We start from the raw sequence: 22,311 nt of genomic DNA, 5'->3' as shown, positions 1-22,311 counted from the left end.
AAGGACATGCTAAGGGTTCCTGTGGCGTTCCTGCCTTCTCCCAGTGAGAATTCCCCTTTTCTAAGGCCTTTCTCACACCCAGCAGGAACCACCTTGTCTCACACACACTGGGTTTTGCTTCCACCAGGACCTTTGAGGCTTAGGTCCGACCCTTTACTCAGTCCTCTATCTCCGAGGACACTTTACTCATAACCTTGCACTGTTCCCTTTAATGAATAATAAACCGGTAACTCTTAATGGCTTTATCAATATATGTTCTTTCATACACAGTAGTCTAGATCACATGCTCAGACAATCCCCTCACAATTGCCACAGCCCGCTTCCTCTGTTTTCAGCCCTAAAATCCTGCTTCTCACAAATCCTAGCTCTGTTCTAAGCCATCTCATATCAAATCTCTACCATATCTCTGATCTTACCCCTCACTAACTCTGCCTGACTCTCTCCAGCGAAGCACACAGTTTATATAGCACATACTTTTCACCCTCACTCAGCTAATCATCACACATATGCAAAGCCACCGTTCTTCCTCTCACTCATCTGCATCTCGCCCTTGCACCAGAGATGCTCGCCATGAAGGACGGAGATATAACAAGTTATATCTCCGTCCTTTATGGTGAGCATACGTGACTCATGTGTAACGCCACAGGTACACTATAACTAGTGACGGCTGGTGGCTCCAATTTCGGTGGGCGATAAAATCCATTCTGGGTTTCAGTCAGAGCCAGTGAGAACTCTAAAGGAGTTATCCAGAGTGCTGAACCTTACCCCCCAAATAGTTTCAGGACCGTTGGATAGATCCTTTGGAGCTCTCACTGGCTCTGACTGAAACCCAGAACGGATCCCCGGCCCCACCGAAATCGAAGCCGCCGCTCTCCACTGGCCCTGCCTATTGCTTGAACCCCTCTTGCCCGCAGTATGGAGGAGTCGCATCACAACCGGAAGTGGGGGTAGCGTGGAGCGCTTGTTCTGCTCTGTCTTCTATTCTTCGACGGCAAACGGGACAGGCGCTCTCCCCACAAATCTCTGGTCTTCTTTCTTTGCGTTGATAGCCCCGCAACTTCAATGGGGGACCGGACGCGTACGCTTAGCCTGCGACGGCCCCCGCCTGCCCCGCCCTCTCCCCACGCCCCGCCCCCTTTCCATGCACGTGCGGGTGCCTGAAAGCGTAAACATGCCGCGCTTCCTCCCAAACCGAGGCTGCGTCTGACGGAAGCCTTCGCCGGAACCCGGAAGTGATGGCGAGAAAGGAGGTGTGTGAGTGGGCGGGGCGGAGCTGTTGGCGAGCGGGGCGAGGCTGTTGTGGGGATTTGGGGCTGAGTTTTGAGGCCCATCTCATAACAGTGGCGGCGAATGGGCAAAGAGGTATGTGTTCCTCCGCGCGCAGTTGGGCACTGAGGCGACCGTTATTCGCTCCCCTCCCTCGGGCGGGGGGAGAGGCCACGAGGCTCCTCCCCTTTCCAGGCTGTGCTTATTCAGGGGGGTTTCCGAGGGGCGCGGCCCTGGTCTTGCCTGCCTGGGGGGTGGGCGAGCGGGGCGGGGTTAAGCAAAAGTGGGGGGTGGGATGTGGGGTGTGTGTGTTGGTGCCCCCTTGCTAGGGGATTGGTTGATGGCTGCTTCTCGCCCCCTCGCTCCAAACTTGGGCTTGGAGGGTCACCGTTTTATGCATGTGTGAACGTGGCAAGTGAAGACACGTGTTGAACACGCTCGAGTCTTGAGGGCCCAATCACACATGGCGTTAAACATGTAATTAAAAAGGGATGCTTTATACTGCCACTGTTGTATGTGAAGGAAAAGCAGGTGAGGAGAAGCAATCAAATACTAATCACTCCTCCTTTTCCCTGCCCCGCAGCAGAGTCTGGGAGAGAGAGTGGGAGGGGACTTCACAGCCAGGAAGCCCCCTGGAAATCCCCCCCCTCCTGAGTTCTGCTACTTCTGAGGTGGGGAACCAGGGAAGCATGCAAGCGAGAGAAGGCAGCAGCTGCTCCTACCTTTTCTCTTCTGCTCACCTCCTCTGGGCATCGTGGCAGGGAGGATTGGGCCTGCCGTGCTGTCTCTGGGCAGTGGAGCATAGAGGGCTGGTCAGTGAAGGAGTAGCCATCTCATCCTCTCTCTCCTTCACCTGAGCTCTCCCGCTGAGTGGCATAGTGTGGGAATTGAACCCAGTGAGCCCAGCTCTTCATACGGCCCAGTGAAAGAGGGCGAGTGAGTAAGCAAATGTGGTGGTGGCTGCTTCATTCACTCGCTCACTGGATGGCTAAGCCCAATTCTTACAGCATTGCTCAAAAGGATGGGATGTGCAAGCAGGTAGTATGTTCCATAGGGAGAGGGCAGGTGAGCCATCAGAGAGAGCAGCAACCATGACTTGCCCAGCCCTTCCTGCTGAGAGAAAAAAAGTTGAGCAGTGGTGTGGAGGCAGCATTCGCTCCTGCAAGGAGTAACTGCTGCTTCCTCTTACTCACCCTCTCTCTGGGGTTGTATGCTTCTGGGGGCTGGTGGGGAAGCATGCCAGCAAGAAAAGGCAGCCACTGCTCCTACTTCCTCTCTCTTGTTCACTCTCCCTGGGTACTGTGGATTGGGCCCCTCGTGTTCACTAGAGAGCATGAATAGCTGCCTCATTCACCACCACCCCTCTCTGGATGGTGCAGCATACAGGGTTAGTCTTGGGAGGAGCAGCCACCCAAGCGACTCACCTGAATTCTCCTTTTGGGCAGCAGAGTGGTGGGAATTCTGTCCAGTGAACCAAGTCCTCCCTGTTGTGCCAGGAGAGGAGGCAGCAGCTGCTCCTTGAAGAAGCAGCCACTGCCTCCACATGACCACTCTGCCTTTCTTTCTCAGAAGATGATGGTTGCTATTGTCTCTGATGGCTCACCCATCCTCTCCCTGTACAATATTACCTGCTTGCACATCCTATCTCTAGGTGATGCGACAGGAAGGATTGGGCTTAGCCGGGCGAGGGGGCAGAAGGTGGCAATGGACTGCTCACTCACCCTCTGCCTGCTCATTTGTCTTCTCTCACTATGTGATATGGAGGAGAGAGCCTGAGCAAGAGAAGGGCAGCTGTTCCTTTGGGAAGCAGCTGCCACCTCTGCATGCTCACTCCCCCTCTTTCATTGGGTGGGGTGGAGGATTGGGCTTGTTGGGCCCAGTCCTCACACCACTCAGTGGGAGAGTGCAAGTGAGAGGATGCAGTGGTTGCTCCTTCCATGACCACCACTGTATGCTGCACTGCCCAGGAAGAGAGGGTGAGTGAGAGGCATCTACTTCCGACTCGGTCTTTCTCCGTCTCAGTAGCCAATCCTCCTTGCTGAAGTGTCCAGTGAGGATGGACAAGATACAGGAGGCAGGAGCAGCCATGGTTTTCTCTTGCTTGCACACTTCCTTGTCTGCCCCCAGAAATGGCATTGCTCAGAGGAGGTGCTGCCAAGGGGAGGGGAGACTTAGGGGCTTCCTGGCTGAGGAATCCCTCCTCCCTTACCTCTCTCATCCAATCAGCTGCTTTCCCTTCAAAATGAAAGTGGCAGTGTTAGGCACCCTTTTGAAATAGGTGTTTATTTAGATTCTGAGTCCTGACATGCTATGTCTACCCATACAGCAGAATGTAGTGGTTAATTGCATAGTAAAAGCCTGAGGTGATAAGATGGACCAACCCCCTTCAGGTACTTTCTCATGCGAACCAAGTTCCCTGTAAATACACAATTAGCACATCAGCTGGGAGAGATCTTAGTCTAGTTCTTTTTGCTGTGGCAGTTGTCTATTTGGAGGATGCTTTGAGTGTGGGAGAGCATTCAGAAATTTGACCCTCCACCTTCAGTCTGAAATGGTACACTCCTCTGCATTTTACCACTTCATTCTGATCTCTTTCTCTTACATGTGTAGCCCAGGCCTTAAACATGATGATTGGTGAGCAAGGACAGCTTACCTGTGCAGACTTACACTCACCTGGTGTCTTGTGAAAGCCATGTTGTCTTGTCTGCAGGTGCAGCATTGGCACAAAAGTGGGGGCGGGGGCTGTAGTCTAGGTGGGTGTTCCACTGGCCTGCTAACATTGTAGCTAAGCGACAGGTTTAAATGAGACACTTGAGTTCGTGCAACATTGGATGAGGAAATTATTCTTCCCAGGGGACATTTCAATTGAGCTACATCCTCGTAGTTGTGGGCAAGTTTATTGTTTAGGGCAATGTTTTCATTGGCACTTAAGGACTTAATAACCAGATCCTAAACATGCTCAGCTGGAACTAAGGCTTTAGTCAATCCTTAATTGGGAGTAAATCCTGTTTAACTTGGAGCTGTAATCTAATGTATACATATTTACTTGAAACTAAGTCGTATTGATTACAATAGAGCTTATTTCCTAGTAAATGTGTTTAGCATTGCCACTTACTGTGGCAGTAGGCTCTTGCTTGCAAACTCTTTTGTTACAAGTTTGTTTTAAGATGCCACTGTTCTTATTCTTTCTCTCTCTTCACCTGATACTGCCTTTGCAATAGGATAATTACAGTGGCCAGTTTAGGGGTGGAGATGCTTCTGTAGCAAAACGTTTGTATGTATGGGTTGTATGTGATGCTGTTGAATTTCAGGGGGGAGATTCCCCCCAGCACCCCCTCCTTGCACCCGTAAAATCTGCTCTGGAGGGCTGGGAAACCCTTTAGAGCAGATTTTTGGTCAGTACAGAGGGCTACAGGGGGTAAGAGAAGGAGGAAGTCCTGGCATGCTAGTGGACTTCTGCTAGCATGGTGTTGGATTTAACCCCATGTTTGTATTTTTGCTTAATTATACTCTGGAATATGGCAGAAAAAATGAAAATTACTAATTACATTCATGCTAACAAAGGAAGCCAAATCTCGGACACGCTTATAGAAAACTCAGTCTTGTTTGCTAGATAACAAATCTAACTCTGTCTATCCATATGCTTTCACCATGCATGTACTGCTTTTTTCTATACTCTGTGATTTATGTATGGAATGTATTTTATTTAAAAGTACAAAATATCTGCACATGCACACAAAGTTCTCATACTCTCTTTCATGCCAAGAAATAACCTCTAAAAAACCATTTACCATAGCTCTTGTGTAACAGTATGCTGCATATGTAAATGTATTTCTGGATGCGTGCTCACTTGGACAATACTTCAGACAGAAAGCGAAACTTCATTATAGTCTCTAGAACAGAGGAGCACCTGTTGTGAGTAGTGTAATACATATGAACATGTGCAAACCATATTAACTGTTGGCGAGTAGCTCAGTTCTTGTTAATAAGTTACGTGCCGTTAGGTTTCAAGCAAAAAAAAATACTTATTGTATTTGCAGGTCATAACTTCAAATATTACTGAAGCAGCTGTCCATTTGAAAGACTTTGGCTTACATATGAAGTTCCTGATTTTAAAGTGGCATAACTGCAATGAAGAAAAGGAGAAAGCTCACTTCAAATCTAGATGACAAAACACGTCCTGGTCACCGGCGGCAATCTACTGATAAGATTCCTGTAGCCGATTCTGTTCAGGAAGCTGCTGCTGGTTCCGTAGGAGTAGCTGCTACTGATTCCGTAGGAGTAGCTGCTGCAGACCAGCTTGCGTGTTCCAAAGAACTTCCTCCATCACCAGATCAAAGAAAGCTCTTAAGTTCCTTGCAGTACAACAAAAATCTACTCAAATACTTAAATGATGATCGACAGAAGCAAACATCTTTTTGCGATCTACTCATAATTGTTGATGGAAAAGAATTCAGTGCCCACAAAGTAGTAGTCGCTGTTGGGAGTAGTTACTTTCATGCTTACTTAAGCAAAAATCCGGGTACAAATGTTGTTACCTTGGATCACGTAACTCACCCAGTTTTCCGTCATCTACTTGAGTTTCTCTACACGTCAGAGTTGTTTGTGTATAAAAATGAAATCCCCTTAGTTTTAGAGGCAGCCAAGTTTTTAGATATTATTGATGCAGTTAAACTGCTAAACAGTGAAAATGTTTCCAGTTCGCAAGCTGAAGAGAGAACTGGGAACCCATCACAGATAGAAACATTCACTGAACTATCTCCCAAAGTAGCAAGCAATCACCAATGCACTTTGTGCAGTCGCAACTTCTGTTACAAGAAATCCTTAGAAAATCACTTGTCCAGAGCGCACAAATATTCTGCATGGGAAAAAGAACATGGGCTAAAAATGGTTGAGAGGCCAGATATCTCTACCAGAAGATCAACACGAAATCGCAAATGTCCAGCTAAGTTTGATCAGAGTGACAATGAAAGTGGTGATGTGTCTGATAGCAATTTAGATAAAGTCACTCCTGGTAAGGAAAACAATGAGTTTAATGAGTCTGAAGACAGCGGGAGCGAATATAATACCGATGAAGACAGGCAGGATGAGGACACTTTGGAAGATGATACCGAGTCTGAAGAGCAAAGTGAAAAAGAGCTTGATGAAGATATCCATGAACCTGATGACCCAGCAGGAAATATATCTGAAGGCAATCTTTCCACGTATATTCCAGTCATTCAGAACAGTAGCAAAAAATATTTGCAGTGTCCTAAGTGTGATAAAACTTTTGATCGAGCAGGTAAGAGGGAATGAGATTTTCTTTTTTCCTTCGTTTGTTTAGTTTTATTTATTTTTTACATTTCTGTATTGCCCAAAAGCTGGGTGGTTCACAACAATCAAAACCATAAAGCACAACATGATAAAACATAATATCAGCGTTTAGAAGTTTTGTTGGAAAGCAAACTAAAAATTGTGCTTTGCCTCTGGACTACTTTGTGGGCTCAATGAGATATTTGTGCCCCTCTTGGGAACTGCTCACACCTTTAAAAAGAAGGCTTATGTCACACTATGGAAATGCAGGTCCTGTATAGAGATGAATATTACAACATACAAGAATGTTAGCAATATCGAGCAAAGTGTGTAACCTACATTCTTAGAGTAGGAACAGAAAATTAGGACCTTGCACGTTTCTGTATATTGCAAGATCCTTTGTATGGACCTCTGATATATCTACCTTTTTTAGGTAGCAGTGGTTCACAGTAACTTAGGGCTACAGCTAGGGATGCTGGAGAAATTCAAGATGGACTAAAATGAGCTCGGATTTCTAAGAATCCGACCTGCTGAATCCGCTGCGGAGCAACCCCTTCAGGCCTCACAGAGTCCATGGACTTTGATGATTTTTTTACTTTCTTGAAATTTACGCATATATATTTTTAGGAAAATATGCAAATTTCTGCTGAGGAAACGTTGAATGGAATGGGGGACAATATGCTAAATGTTACGAACCAAGGTAAATTATGTAAATATTTACAAAAATACGTAATTATTTGCATATTTTTCTGCGAAAAAAATATTCTAATCTGTTTGTGGGTGGATGATGGAACAAAAGGCACCTGACAATCCACGAAACGCAGACGGAGCAGATTTTACAGTCTGTACATCCCTAGCTGCAACATATTACTACTAAAAGACCTTCATTTTGAAAGGCATGTGAAGATAATATTTGAAAAAGAACACATACTCATATTATCAAGAGAATGCTTGCCTTCTCTGGACTTGCTCTCGTGGCTCTGGAGGGCCTATGCCACCTTTGGAAAACACGGTAATGTTATTGTTAGAAGTATGTTAGCATTTGGGCATTCTCTAAATCACCAGTCTTGAAACTGGTGGGTTATGACTTTAATGGTTTACTAACAACCATATTACAGATTGGGTGGGAGAAAAAGGGTGTCAGATCTAGGTTCTAGGCTTGATTCAGATGCTTACTCATGGAGCGTCCTGCAGTTCAGCTGGGATCTCATGAAGACGGCAGTTGTATGAACTGAAGTTGCCACACTGTGGCGTGTATGTCAGACACATAGCTGCTGAAATGTACGTCATTCAGTCATGTAAATTGTGAAAGCTACATGTTCACCCCCAACATGAAGCACCAGTTCATACCATGGCTCGCTCAGGTTGTGACCGCACCAGCCGCCCTGCATGCTCCCAAGGATGATCAGCCATGTGACCCAGGCCTTTAGTAAAGGTAAAAGAAATATATAAAATAAAATAAATACGGCTGTGGACTGGGTTTAAGATCACTGCTTTTAGATACTGCAGCAGGGATAGTCTTTTTATTTGTTTTAATCGCTGAATGCTGGGTCTTCCAGGGCATGAGAGGGTGAATGAGTAGTCTGTCGAAAGGAGTCTAGCAGAGGAGCTGAAACTGCTTAGTAATATCACTATAAAGTCTGGAGAAGCATCCTATCAATTCCACCCCTAGCAGCCAGTCCAACCAGTTTGAAGGCAAGGATTGAAGATTGGCTGCTAGAGGTGAAACTGACATTGCACTTCTGTGCATCTTGCATAGCATGTCTCCTATGTGTAGGCTGACCTGGTGGGGATGGCAGTGGTATACCACCACATTCCAAACACCATTTGGTTAGCTCTGCCAGCTAGCTCATCCTTCCCTGACCTGGTGTCCTCCAGATTTGTTGGACTACATCTCCCATCATGCCCAGACATGCTGGTTAGTGATTATGGGAGTTACAGTCCAACACATCTGGAGGGCACCAGGCTGGGGAAGGCTGAATTAGAGGAAGTGCAGTTTCCTGACTGAGAAATGAGATCCTCCCACAATGGAATGTTTTCTTTGAAGGATAACGTCTAGCTTTCACTTTGTTGTGTAATGCACTACAAACTGCTCTGTCTGGGAAGGCTCTCAGGAATGTAACAAAACCTATACATTATACGTGTTATTACTGGATGTTAGCAGTACTGTTTGGCAGCTGGTTATGGAAGCATTTAATGCAAGTGGTTTCTTTTGTAGGGAAATTTGAGAGCCATGCTCGTGTGCACACTGGTGAGAAGCCTTTTGAATGCGATATCTGTCATCAGCACTATTCGACCAAATCCAACTTAACTGTACATAGAAAGAATCACAACAATGAGACTGAATTTCATAAAAAGGAACACAAATGTCCATACTGTAACAAACTGCATGCCACCAAAAAGACCCTGATAAAGCATGTAAAGAGGCAAGTATCAATGCAACTTGCTCGACTGTGGTTATAGAGTGTGAAAATGTGGTTGCTTTTCAGTACGAAGCAGTACAAAACGTATTGAGTCAGAGGATTATACATAAACAGTGCTCCACTGGAAAGGATGGGAGTTGCAGTCCATTGCATCTGGAGATCGGGGAAGGCTGACATAAAGTAGCAGCTCTGCACACTTTTATCAAGTGACTCATTGTTACATGGGATTGAGAATGCTTACACACTTCAAGCCAGTTAATACACTTGCCTTTTGTCATGTTCCCTCCCCCCCACAAAAAAAACATGGTAGTATACGAGTGAGGAAGCCACACAACAATAGTACAGCGTGGTTTAAGAAAATGGGGCAAAATACTGTTTAAAGCAGGGATGGGGAACATGTGGCCCTCCATACGTTCTTGGACTGCAACTCTCATCAGTCCTCGCTGTTGGCTATGGTGGCAGTTGCAGTCCAACAACATCTGGAGGGCCCAGTGTTCCTGATCCCTGGTTTATAAGAGAGAGGGACTGCACATGGGAATAATATTTGACAGCTGCGCTGATGCTGTAGATTTGGAACATGCAGGTAGCACTGCGGTTTTAAAAGTATGCTATCTGAAAAATTATACCAGTAGAAATATAGATCAAGAAGTGTTTGCTGTGAGTAGAAGTACAACTTAGCACAGTAAGCAATTGCTGTTCATTCGTTCAGTCGTGTCTGACTCTTCGTGACCCCATGGACCGCAGCACGCCAGGCCTTCCTGTCCTCCGCTCTCTCCCAGAGTGTGCTCAAGTTCATATTCATTGCATCAGTGATGCTATCTAGCCATCTCATCCTCTGCCGTCCCCTTCTCCTTTTGTCTTGAATCTTTCCCAGCATCGGGGTCTTTTCCAGTGACTTTTCTCTTCGCATTAGGTGGCCAAAATATTTGATCTTCAGCTTCAGTATCTGTCCTTCCAATGAGCAGTCAGGGTTGATTTCCTTTAGGATGGACTGATTTGACCTCCTTGCAGTCCAGGGACTCGTAAGAGTCTTCTCCAGCACCACAGTTCGAAAGCATCAATTCTTCAGCACTCAGCCTTCCTTATAGTCCAGCTCTCACAGCCATACATTACTACTGGGAAAACCATAGCTTTGATGATACGAACCTTTGTCGGCAAGGTGATGTGTCTGCTTCTTACTATGCTGTCTAGGTTTGCCATAGCTTTCCTCCCAAGGAGCAAGTGTCTTTTAATTTCATGGCTACAGTCACTGTCTGCGGTGATCTTGGAGCCCAGGAAAGTAAAATCTGTCACTGCTTCCATTTCTTCCCCTTCTATATGCCAGGAAGTGATGGGGCCAGATGCCATGATCTTAGTTTTTTTTTAATGTTGAGTTTCAAACCAGCTTCTGCACTCACCACTTTCACCCTCAACAAGAAGCTCTTTAGATCCTCTTTGCTTTCTGCCATTAGGGTGGTATCATCTGCATATCTGAGGTTGTTGATAATTCTCCCGGCAATCTTAATTCTGACCTGTGATTCATCCAACCCGGCATTTCTCATGATGTACTCTGCATATAAATTAAATAAGAAGGGCGACAATATACAGCCTTGTTGTACTCCTTTCCCAATTTTGAACCAATCGGTTGTTCCATGTCAGGTTCTTACTGTTGCTTCTTGATCCTCGTACAGGTTTCTCAGGAGACAGGTAAGGTGGTCTGGTACTCCCATCTCTTTAAGAATTTGCCAGAGTTTGTTGTGATCCACACAATCAAAAGCTTTAGTGTAGTCAGTGAAGCAGAAATAGACGTTTTTCTGGAATTCTCTTGCTTTCTCCATGATCCAGAGAAAGTTGGCGATTCCTCTGCCTCTTTGAAACCCAACGTGTACTTCTGGTAGTTCTCGGTTCACATGCTTCTGAAGCCTAGCTTGTAGGATTTTGAGCCTAACCTTGCTGGCATGTGAAATGAGCGCAATTGTACGGTAGTTTGAACACTCTTTAGCATTGGAATGTAAACTGACCTTTTCCAGTCTTGTGGCCACTGTTGAGTGTTCCAAATTTGTTGGCATATTGAGTGCAGCACTTTAACAGCATCATCTTTTAGGATTTTAAATAGCTCAGCTGGAATACTGTCATCTCCGCTAGCTTTGTTGTTAGTAATGCTTCCTAAGGCCCACTTGACTTCACTCTCGAGGATGTCCGGCTCAAGTTCAGTGAGCGCACTATCATGGCTATCAGGGACATTCAGATCTTTCCTGTATAGTTCTTCTGTGTATTCTTTCCACCTCTTCTTAATCTCAGCTGCTTCTGTTAGGTCCCTGCCTTCTTGGTCCTTTCTCATGCCTGTCTTTGCACAAAACGTTCCCTTGATATCTCCGATTTTCTTGAAGAGATCTCTAGTCTTTCCTATTCTATTGTTTTCCTCGATTTCTTTGCATTGTTCATTTAAGAAGGCCTTCTTGTCTCTCCTTGCTATTCTCTGGAACTCTGCATTCAGTTGGATATATCTTCCCCTTTCTCCCTTGCTTTTCACTTCCGTTCTTCCCTCAGCTACTTGTAAAGCCTCATCAGACAGCCACTTGGCTTTCTTGCATTTCTTTTTCTTGGGGATGGATTTCGTTGCTGCCTCCTGAACAATGTTACGGACCTCCGTCCATAGTTCCTCAGGCGCTCTGTCTATCAGGTCTAATCCCTTAAATCTATTCCTCACCTCCCTTGTATATTCATAAGGGATATGATTTAGGTCATACCTGAACAGTTTAGTGGTTTTCCCTATGTTCTTCAATTTAAGCCGAAATTTTGCAAGAAGCAGCTCATGATCTGAGCCACAGTCAGCTCCAGGACTTGTTTTTACTGACTGTATGGAGCTTCTCCATCTTTGGCTGCAAAGTACATAATCAGTCTGATTTCGATGTTGACCATCTGGTGATGTCCATGTGTAGAGTTGCCTCTTGTGCTGTTGGAAAAGAGTGTTTGCTATGATCAGCGTGTTCTCTTGGCAAAACTCTATTAGCCTTTGTCCTGCTTCATTTTGTACACCAAGGCCATGCTTGCCCGTTATCCCAGTGATTTCTTGACTTCCTACTTTAGCATTCCAATCCCCTATGATGAAGAGGACATCTTTTTTTGGTGTTAGTTCTAGAAGGTGTTGTAGGTCTTCATAGAACCGATCAATCTCAGCTTCTTTGGCATCAGTGGTTGGGGCATAGACTTGAATTACTGTGATGTTGAGTGGTTTGCCTTGGATTCATACTGAGATCATTCTGTCGTTTTTGAGATTGTACCCCAGTACTGCTTTTCCCACCCTTTTGTTGACTATGAGTGCTACTCCATTTCGTCTAAGGGATTCTTGCCCACAGTAGTAGATATAATGGTCACCTGAATTAAATTTGCCCATGCCTGTCCATTTTAGTTCGCTGATTCCCAAGATGTCGATGTTCAATCTTGCCATCTCATGTCTGACCACCTCCAGCTTACCTTGATTCATTGATCTTACATTCCAGGTTCCTAAACGATATTGTTCTTTACAGCATCGGATTTTCTTTTCACCACCAGACACATCCACAGCTGAGTGTCCTTTTGGCTTTGGCCCAGCCGCTTCACTCTTTCTGGCGCTACTTGGAAATACCCTCTGCTCTTCCCCAGTAGTATATTGGACACCTTCCGACCTGAGGGGCTCATCTTCCGGCGTCATATCTTTTAGCCTTGTGATACGTTTCATGGGGTTTTCTTGGCAAGAATACTGGAGTGGGTTGCCATTTCCTTCTCCAGTGGACCACATTTTGTCAGAACTCTCCACCATGACCTGTCCATCTTGGGTGGCCCTGCACGGCATAGCTTATGGCTTCACTGCGTTACGCAAGCCCCTTTGCCACAACAGGGCAGTGATCCATGAAGGGGACAGTAAGCAATACCAGAGCTCAAACTGATGATACGCTTTCTATTTACTCAAGAAATAGTTTCTCACTGGATTTCTCCCCCCCCCCCCAGATTCCATCCTGAAAATGTACAGGAGTTTCTCTCCATCAAGAAGAAAAAGAGTGAAGGCTGGAAATGTGATGTAAGTACGGCTTTGATTTCACTGGGAGAAAATTGACACTTTGGTTTTATAATGTTTTGAATACTGTGCCTTGGATCCAGGGAGGTGAATGTGCATTCAGTGGGGCTTTCTGGTTTTTCTATTTCAACTGCAACTTCTCATATGTCATTGGAAGCTTCTCCAAAGGGCTCCCTGACTTTCTGGAGTGCGCAATAATGGGGCACTTGGAGATGCAATGGGAAAGGAGCCTCAGAAATCCCAGATCATGGCTGAAACCTTTACTCCATGCTCTTAGATTCTCCTCCTTTTCTAAATGGTGAAGTTTATATTTTAGCATAATTGGGTTGTGACTTCTTCAAAAATCTGATTAGTGTGTGGGGGAAGTGATGCTGAAGTTCACAAATCATAATACTAAATCCAAAAGGGGCAATCCTAGGCTGCATCTTCCTGCTCACGCTTCAGACTCTGCTCTCACTTCAGGCTCTGGCTGTCTCTGCGCTTACTGGCTCTCCTGTTCTCTTTATAAACTCTCCTCCCTCAAAACCCATAGTACTGCTTCAAACTTGAAGAAATGAAACTTATGTGGAGAAATGAAACTGACACTGAACTAGAGAAATGAAACTACTCCTTTCAGGGTTAACCCCTCCCAACAGACAACTCCAGGCCTCCATGTCTGACCTTTTCTCCCTTTGCCTCTGTAGGCCTCAAACCTTCACACTTGCACTCTGTTCTATGCACTTGTGGGTGTGCCTTTCATGGTGTAGCTGGGTTCAGCACTTCAATCTAATGATTTAAAAATTAAATTGACTTCATGAAGTGTTGATGTGTGGTGCTTCTAGTCAGTAGCTTGACCAGAGTGAATTCGTTGAGAATAATAGTACCAGGTGGTAATCAAGGTACTTGATAATTCTGCCTTTATGCTTAAGATGTTGCAAAACTTGAAACTATGGAAATGCTAGAGAAGACAGAAGTCCACAGTTGTGCACTTGTTTTATAACACCTGCTACAGGGCACTTCTGAAAAGATAATATTCTTATAGGTTGAGCATTGGCTTTACTTGGTAAAGCTGCTTATCTAAGCATTAGCACTCCTAAATAATTGATTTATTTATTTCAATGATATCCTTCCTTCCTTCAAGAAGCTCAAGGCTGAGCAGGTGGCACATTGCAGTGGGTGTTTATAGTTAATGGTTGGTTGACTGTTCTGTCACTTAGATTTGCAATAAATCTTTCACACGAAGGCCTCATCTAGAAGAACATATGATCCTTCACACCCAGGATAAGCCTTTCAAGTGTATGTATTGTGAAGAGCACTTTAAATCCCGCTTTGCGAGACTGAAGCACCAAGAAAAGTTCCATCTAGGTATGGAAATCTCATTCTGATGTTATATAATGTTTTCTTCAATACATGTTTGTTGAATTGGGTGTAATCAAGTAACCAATATTCAGCTCTTTTTCAGAATTGTGTTTGGGTATATTTACTTAAGCGTTTTTTTTTTTTAATTGCTCAAAGTAAGAAAAAATGTCATTTTAATGAGATGAATCTTCTTAGAGCAGGGGTGGGCAACTTGTGTTACTCCACATGCTTTGGCCTACAACTTCCATCAGCTGTAGCCAGCATAGCCAATGGTTAAAGATGATGGGAGTTGCAAGCCAAAACATCTGGAGAGAGACAAGTTGCGCACTCCTGACTTAGTGTGTGCGAGAGAGGCAGGTAGTTGGGGAGAATAATTTCAGCTGATCTAGTTGTAGTCTGGACTTTCTGTATCCCACAGCTTACCGGGTGTGGGGATTTTTTTTTTCTATCCAGCACTTGACTCTTAGTTTTCCTTTACTGCTTCCCCCTTGAGTTTGTCAAAGACCAAATTTAATATTTGTAGCTTGTTGCCGGGTCTCCTTCCCCACCCCCCTCCTAATTCCAGGTTGGGAGATGAGCTGAAGTTGATTTTCAGTTTTAGAAGTGTCTTGGAGATAATTGGAAAATATTGTGTGAATTAGGGCTAGGCACATTTGAGTGTGTATATGTAGGCCTCTATTGCTGTGTGACACCCAGCATGTGGAAGTCAAGCAAGCTCAGAGCCTGGACTTCTCCTGTATACAGGGCTATGGTACATTTGATGTGGGGAAGACCAATGATTGGATTTCCCAATTCCTTTTTTAAAAAAGCAGCTGGGGTGGGGGGCATCTGGGCTAACTTTGCAGCACTGGAGAAGAGGTAACCATTTTCAGACATGCTGTTTCCCCATATTGTATTCTCCTCTCTTCTCCCCGCTGCCCCATTACTAATAGTAGTTTTGAGAGTGGCTATTTCCATTTAGAATATGATGCAGAGGGAAAAGGGTTAGCCCCCTTAGCACACAGGACTGGATTCAAATTAGCGCTCATCCATGCATGTACATATACACACTGTCACTGTTTTTATGGCTAAAAGAAAAACGTCAGGAGATTTTCCATATCATGTATAGTTTGGCAAACAGATTGTGCCTCATCCACTAGGATTTTAAAAAGTGAAAAAAAAATACCAGCAGAGGGCAATGCTTGCCAAACTGAACACAGAAATGGAAATTTTGACTTGTTTTAAAGGGGACATAAAAAGTGAGTGTTTTGCTATTCAGCTTTATATTCTTGTACTTGAAAATAATGTGTTTGGGTATGACAAAATCCTCTTGCTTAAATTACAAAAAATTATGATTTAAATTTCTGTCTCTTCTCAGGACCCTTTCCATGTGATATTTGTGGTCGTCAGTTTAATGACACTGGGAATCTGAAGCGCCACATTGAATGTACTCATGGAGGAAAGAGAAAATGGACTTGCTTTATTTGTGGAAAATCGGTTAGAGAAAGGTAGGTGGTAAAGTACATGTGAGCAAATACATACATTGGGTAGTATCATGTGAAAACGCTCATTTCCAGAATGGGTATATCGTGCCCCTTTTGGAAACGTGTTTTCATACATGTCAGGGCTTGCCCCTGGAAGTGCAATATTCCAACCACACATGGTAGGGGTTGCGTGTGGATCTGGGCTGGTGGGGCTAGGTACCCATGGACCGGGCCTGGTGGGGCTTGCCACATGCGCATGGCTCCTATTGGATACTTTCCAATGTTTAATGTAAATTAGTAATTGTTTCCAGGTGAAATATAATAAATACAAGATGGTTGACCTAGTATTTCAGTCTTTGAACTTATTGAAGGTGCCAGTGCTAGAATCTTTCACAAAGCAACCTAAAATAAAACTGCATTGGTCACCCCTAATTAGGACTCTGAATATTGCATCCCTAGGTTCCTTTGTGATTTGATGTAAGTTATTTGAAGCTAGTAGGATTATGTCACATGGAATGACACTAGAAGCAGATCTTAAATATGAAGTTATTTACTATAAACTATGTAGAATTCTTGCAGAATTATTTGCTATCAGAGAGCGCAGGACAGGAAGGCCTGGCGTGCTATGGTCCATGGGGTCACGAAGAGTCGGACACGACTGAACAACAACAACAACAACAAATATATTAAAAAGCCAGTTCACATAATGCCATCATATTCTAGTACAAGTAGGACCTGCAGCAAAATGTTGTAGTGTGGAGAGTTCTTATTGAGGGTTCCAGACAGCCAACTATGCCCTCTTCCAGGATACTCCACCCCACCCCACCCCCACCCCCAGTCAGCATTCTGTCCTCTTGAGCATGCTTAAACAGCATCGGGCTGTTTTTGGATTTGCCAACTTGCAGTTTTATTTGTACTTCTGCAAACCTTGGGGTTCCCCCCAAGCACAGTGATACCCCCTCTTGTGCTATCTTGCCTACATAAGAATAGGCACTCAGAGAATGGGATTTTTATTAGTGTAAAGCTGATGAAGAAACCGAGGATACAGCTATGTAGATCAGCAGAGGCCTGATTCACAATAGCTGTAATCACCAGGGCAGGGAACAGGCTTAGCCTCTGTCCAGTGCTGTTCTTGAGTTGCCTCCTTTAGTTTCTCTTGCATAACTGAATGTCAGGCGTCATATATACCAACAGCAAACTCATTCTCTGAGTACTTATTGTTATGTAGCCAAAATGGCACCATCCATGCACAAGAGGGAAGGTATCAGCAAGCTTGCAGAAACCTTGAGGGTTGCAGAAGTACTGAAAAAGCACAGGAACAGGAGCACTCCACACTTCAACATTTTGTTGCAAGTCTTTCTACTTTGATTCTGTGGAGAAGACCTTGGTCCTGGGGACATTGTTTCAATGTAGGGCACTGCAGAGCATAATCTCTGAAGGAGTATAAAGGGGAAAATAAGTGCTGAGCTATTGTTGGGGAGCTAGCTTTTATTAATTAATTGAGGGGGTCAATTTGTATTCCTCCTTTTCACCCAAATATTGCTCAGGGCAGCTGTTGCATGCTGGTAGTTATCTTAAAAGCTGTAGAATGGTAGGCTGAGTTTGCTGGTGAGCACAACAGGCCATGCTCAGGCCTTACCCCTGCAAAGGCTTTGGAAAGCAGGGCATGCTTGCCAAGTCCCAGCCTTGTGATAGTCCAGAGGAGGTAAAAGATTTGCCTTTCCAGTGATCTATTTGAGCAATAGCCTATATTTAATTCTTCTTCCTGCTCCCTGGCTGCATTAGACTTTGGCTGTAGAACTATATAGCACAGTGAAAATACTAGAAAACATATTCTTCCTAATAGTTCAGTTTCTCTACTCCAGAACAACTTTGAAAGAGCACTTGAGAATCCATAGTGGAGAGAAGCCTCATCTGTGTAGTATTTGCGGGCAGAGTTTTCGTCATGGAAGTTCCTACAGGTAACAGAGCCTATATTATTATGCTACTGTCAGCAATGCTCTGAAAATTATTTATAATATCTGTATCACACTTTTCATCTAAAACTGCCCAAGGTGGTTAACAGCAATGATAAAAGAAATTAAGAACATCCCTGTGGCATGTACTTTCAGAAGTTAGCAAACATTAGCTACTGATAGTGCAATCCTGTGCATGCCTACTCAAGTCTCTTGAGTTCAGTGGGGCTATGAGATTGTAGTTTGGAACTACATCACATGATCCATTCCCCCCAAATTCCAAGGACTTCATATGTTAAGCTCTACTGTTAAAGAAAAGTATGAAAATCAGTAGGAGCATAGCGATTCTTGCTCTGTTGTATGTGCCAAGAAACAATGTAATGTCTTATCCCGTGGCATGCTGAGCCATTGATACGTCACAGTACTAACTGTGGAGACTGCTGTCTGAAGGCTTGTATTGTGGCAGTCTGGGTTTAATTTTGAGCATAACAGACCCTGCGTGCTTATTAATTGCAGGCTTCATCTGCGAGTCCACCATGATGACAAGAGATATGAATGTGAAGAATGTGGAAAGACATTTATTCGCCATGACCATCTGACAAAACACAAAAAGATACACTCGGGTAGGCAATCGCATTGACATTGGCTTTCTCAGCAAAGACTCCAGGAACACAGAATTTTTGTGTGTGTATATATATTTAAGGCAGTCATGTGTTCTTTATGTAGTTAACGTGTATATAGCATAAAATGGGCTGCTCAGTAGTGGGAGGACACTTTAAGACCCATCTCTTTTCACCATGTTAAGACAGAGTGGTCAGAGGTGGTATGCATGCATGCATATATAACCAGAGAACTGCTTCCATCCACTGTAGACACAACGATCCAGTGGAGGCTCATTGCTAGAGGAAAGGAGTATGGAGGCAACCTTTGTCAATTCCCCCTTTCCCTTCCAGCCCCCTGCATCGTGTCTCATGCTGCCCCAGAGGGTCCCCCAGCTCTCCAGACAGATTTTTAGGAAACACAGGAGGCCGCAGGGAGAAGGAGAAATGGTAAAAATGGCCTCCATACCCCCTTTCTCCAGCATGAGTAACACTTCACTAAATGCTACCATGGATCCTGCCCATAATGTATGACATTACAGAAAAATATAGCAAAGTAGGGGTGTGTGTGTTTAAATTAAGGGTTCAGATGCAAGGTTACCATTCATTACAATAGTTGAAGTACTTCTCTTAAAACAAGTGAATTGTTACTGAGTTATGGAAATTGTGATCACATATGATGCCTTACACTATTTGTAAGAGTTTCATTTTTATGATGATGTTCTTAAAGCTCTTTCAGAAATGTGCAGTTTTTTATTGGTTATTTTTTTTGTTCTTTCTATTCTCTAATTAAAAGTTCTCTAGCCATAAAGTGAAACTATAGTATAATACAAAAAAAAAAAAAAACCCCTCACAAAAAACTGGTATCAACAAAAGAGAGCTAGTGTAACAGGAAAACAACAACTACAAAGTGCCTTGAAGATGAATCTTTCACTTGGGTCAAAACAGAACAGCTTCTGTTCTATGAAAAATACAGAACATATTTCAGATAAGTCTTCCTCTAAGGACTGGTTCAGACATAATACAAAAGCAAGGTGTTGTGTGCATGAGCTGCAGTGAGTGAGTTCACACCCTATCCTCTCTTTTTTCGCATGCCAGGGGAGGAGATCAGAAACTTTTGGTTTTAAACTTACTCCATTTTTCCATTACATCTAAACTGGGGAAACTCTTGTTGGTGAGCAAGCCAGGATTATGGCTTGCTCCTGGCTTGTTTGAACAAAACATAATTGAAACCAGCCAAGAGTTAGTTCAGATATAACTGGGAACTCTGGTTAATCTAAAACCAACTTTTGATTTCCTCTTCTGGCAAGTCACAAGGGGCCGGGGTGCGGGGGGAGCACATGAGCCTGAGGTTAACTGTGGCTTATGCACATTGTGCTGTTGCAGAACCCAGAGTCAGAGAGACCACGGAGTGAAGGAAAAAGAGATTCTTTATTTAACGCGCGGGCTTAAGGCTGGAATCGTTTCCAAAGAGCCAGAAGCCCTGATTTACATTAGCACATTGGTTTTATAGACATTGTGACACATATGAAACGGCTCCTCTTCCCCCTCCCGCATGGGGTTGCAATCCTTAACATTTCTTTTCTTAGCACTATTGTTTATAATACAAGAACTGGGTTATAGGGTAGCCATGATAAGGAGAGAACAGAAGAGAACAGCAGAGAACAAGATATACAACTGTATGACCTTTGACAAGATAAGGAATTCCTGTGTCTCGTCAGCTTACAACAATATATTCAAGGGAGAAAGAGCTCAGCAAGAACATGAAGCATGAGACTGCATGAGGCTACTTAGTCTGACCCCTGATATGGCTGCTACATTCCCCCCTTAAATGCATAATTTCATTACAATTATAGCATTTCTGATAACTATACAAAGCTTTTTGTGACATACATATTACTTAGCCTCTTGTTGGGCTATTAGAGCATAGAGGGCAGCAGTTTTACTAGCTGAGACATAAAACAGATTGGTTAAACAGCGCATAAGACAAGGAACGCAGAGACATAACAGAACTTTTATGAACAATACTGGTAGAATTAGGATGAACAATGCTTTTAAGCTAGCTAAGATCTGGAAGCCAAGGGGTTAACTAATTGAGCTAATTGTTTTGTCTTATTGTTTTGTTAGCTACTATATTGTGCAGCTTGTTGATTTGTTTATTTATAGCATTGCCATTATCAGTTAAGTTAAAACAACAGAGCTTTTGGTGTGTCTTACAACTTAAATGATGGAGAAGGAAGAGGTAATCTATACCAGCTCTGTTTTCTAGAACTGCACCTCTTAGATCACGCAACTCTTTATTTAACAATGACAATGCTCGTGAGGTGGCATTTATGCTTTTGGCTAAGCTGCAAGCTAACCAGTTGTTCTTTAGACCATTAGCCAAGGCTAAACCTGGAACCCCAACTAGTGACATTGCTAAGGCCAATTTTTCTGAGTCAGAATATAACTGCACATGACTATTACAATTTTTAGTTAGTTGGAGTGCTCGAGGCTGCCGTTGACGGATTTTTTTCAGGCTACAGGGGAAGAATTGGCACCAGTTCAATTGGCGGCTGAGGCAACATGGGTGGTTATCAGACAAGTTGGCAGGAATGAATGACCAAGTGCGGGAATTACATGTCTAAAACCATCTATGAGGCAAAAGTATGTGGGCATCATTAAAAGATATGTTTTGAATTTTATTACAGTGGAAGGGGGCCAGGGATAGCTTTGTATTTTCTGGAAAATTTTTTGACAATTAAGCATTTGTGCACACGTAGCATTTGTTTCAGCAATGATGGGGGTGCGTAGAGTGAACTCTGTAGGGGGTAGGATCTTTGCAACCACGCCCCAATTAGCATTTTGGGAATAAGTTAAACTTACACCATAAACTCTTAACATGGTATCTTTTTGAATTTTCTCAGGATGTCTACAGACAGGTATTAGGCAAGAGCTAATAAGCCTGTTTGCAGGTATACCTCTTGGCAAACAAAAATGTTTTACTCTTGTGATGTTAGCCAGGTGAAGCCAGTAATTATCAGCAAATCACTGGGACAAACTTCTCCTTCCAGGGGCAGACCCCCCTTTTTGCACCTTATTAAGGAAACACAATGCAACACTACTAACACTACAACACTACAACACGCATGTTTGATCTTCTTTGGGATCTGACCGTACGCTGGGCAGCTATTCACCTGGCAAGCTGCAGTAGGGTCTAGTCCCCTTTTTCAATTCTCCAGTTGCAGGTCTGACCGTACGCAGGGGGACAGTTTCTCGGTGTGTCTACAGTAAGGTCTAGCCTGAGTCTTCTTACTGCTTTTTCAGAATGATTTTTAAAGGATTTTCAGGATTTCTGTTTATGGTCTACTTTCCCCCTCTCGCTCTCTTGACTCGTGTCTAATGTATCCAGGGTTTAATTCTAGCTGCTTTCATAGCTGCGGGGGTGGAAAGTATGACAGTTCTGAGTTCTTTCCATCTGGGAGTCAAAGGGTTATTTTTCCCTCTTTAACTCATACTTTAACTCTTGGTTGGAAAGGATGAACTTCTGTGATGGGAATGGCTTATTTTTTTAAGACAAAGCGACGCTGGGCTTGAAGACCTTTGCTCAGTGTTTGGACTTCTTGTTTAAGGCTAATGTTTGCTTGCTTTTGATGCTGCTCCAGTGTCAATTATGAAGTCAATGTCACGGCCCCTCACAGTCAATATCACGGCCCCTCTCAAGCTGTCTCCCTCTTCGCCCATTCTGGCCTCTTTGGTTTTTTCCTTTGTGTATTTGATTTATTTTATTTGGGCATTCATGCCACTAATGTCCATCTTGTCCACACTGGGCACACTGGTTCTTTTTTTAAGAATCTTTTGCCTCTGCCGGGTCTTCTTCTTTTTTTTTTCGTTTACATCTTCTTGGGCCTCTGGGTCGAGGGGGGTGTACTGGCGATAGGCATTTGAAAGATGCTCCAA

At 43.9% G+C, this 22,311-nt stretch overlaps 1 protein-coding gene across 2 annotated transcripts in view; it reads left to right on the top strand.

The window, feature by feature from the left end:
• The first annotated feature begins 1,228 nt into the window (after positions 1-1,228).
• ZBTB41 (zinc finger and BTB domain containing 41) overlaps positions 1,229-22,311 on the top strand; it is a 33,071-nt gene continuing 11,988 nt past the window's right edge. For both annotated transcript variants that reach the window (XR_014790441.1, XM_084851495.1), the window contains exons 1-8: positions 1,229-1,362; positions 5,307-6,547; positions 8,777-8,984; positions 12,951-13,020; positions 14,214-14,361; positions 15,713-15,842; positions 17,684-17,779; positions 18,290-18,396. Coding sequence is in view for 1 of the 2 variants with exons in the window: in XM_084851495.1 (XP_084707621.1) it covers positions 5,398-6,547; positions 8,777-8,984; positions 12,951-13,020; positions 14,214-14,361; positions 15,713-15,842; positions 17,684-17,779; positions 18,290-18,396 (1,909 nt within the window). In the remaining variant the exon portion in view is untranslated. The remainder of the gene's footprint in view (positions 1,363-5,306; positions 6,548-8,776; positions 8,985-12,950; positions 13,021-14,213; positions 14,362-15,712; positions 15,843-17,683; positions 17,780-18,289; positions 18,397-22,311) is intronic.

This window comes from Heloderma suspectum, chromosome 4 (genome assembly GCF_057233095.1).
Source record: "Heloderma suspectum isolate Gila_16-S chromosome 4, 16-S_ref, whole genome shotgun sequence".
NCBI classification, from domain to species: domain Eukaryota; kingdom Metazoa; phylum Chordata; class Lepidosauria; order Squamata; family Helodermatidae; genus Heloderma; species Heloderma suspectum.
This window is presented reverse-complemented; position numbering and strand designations above follow the sequence as displayed.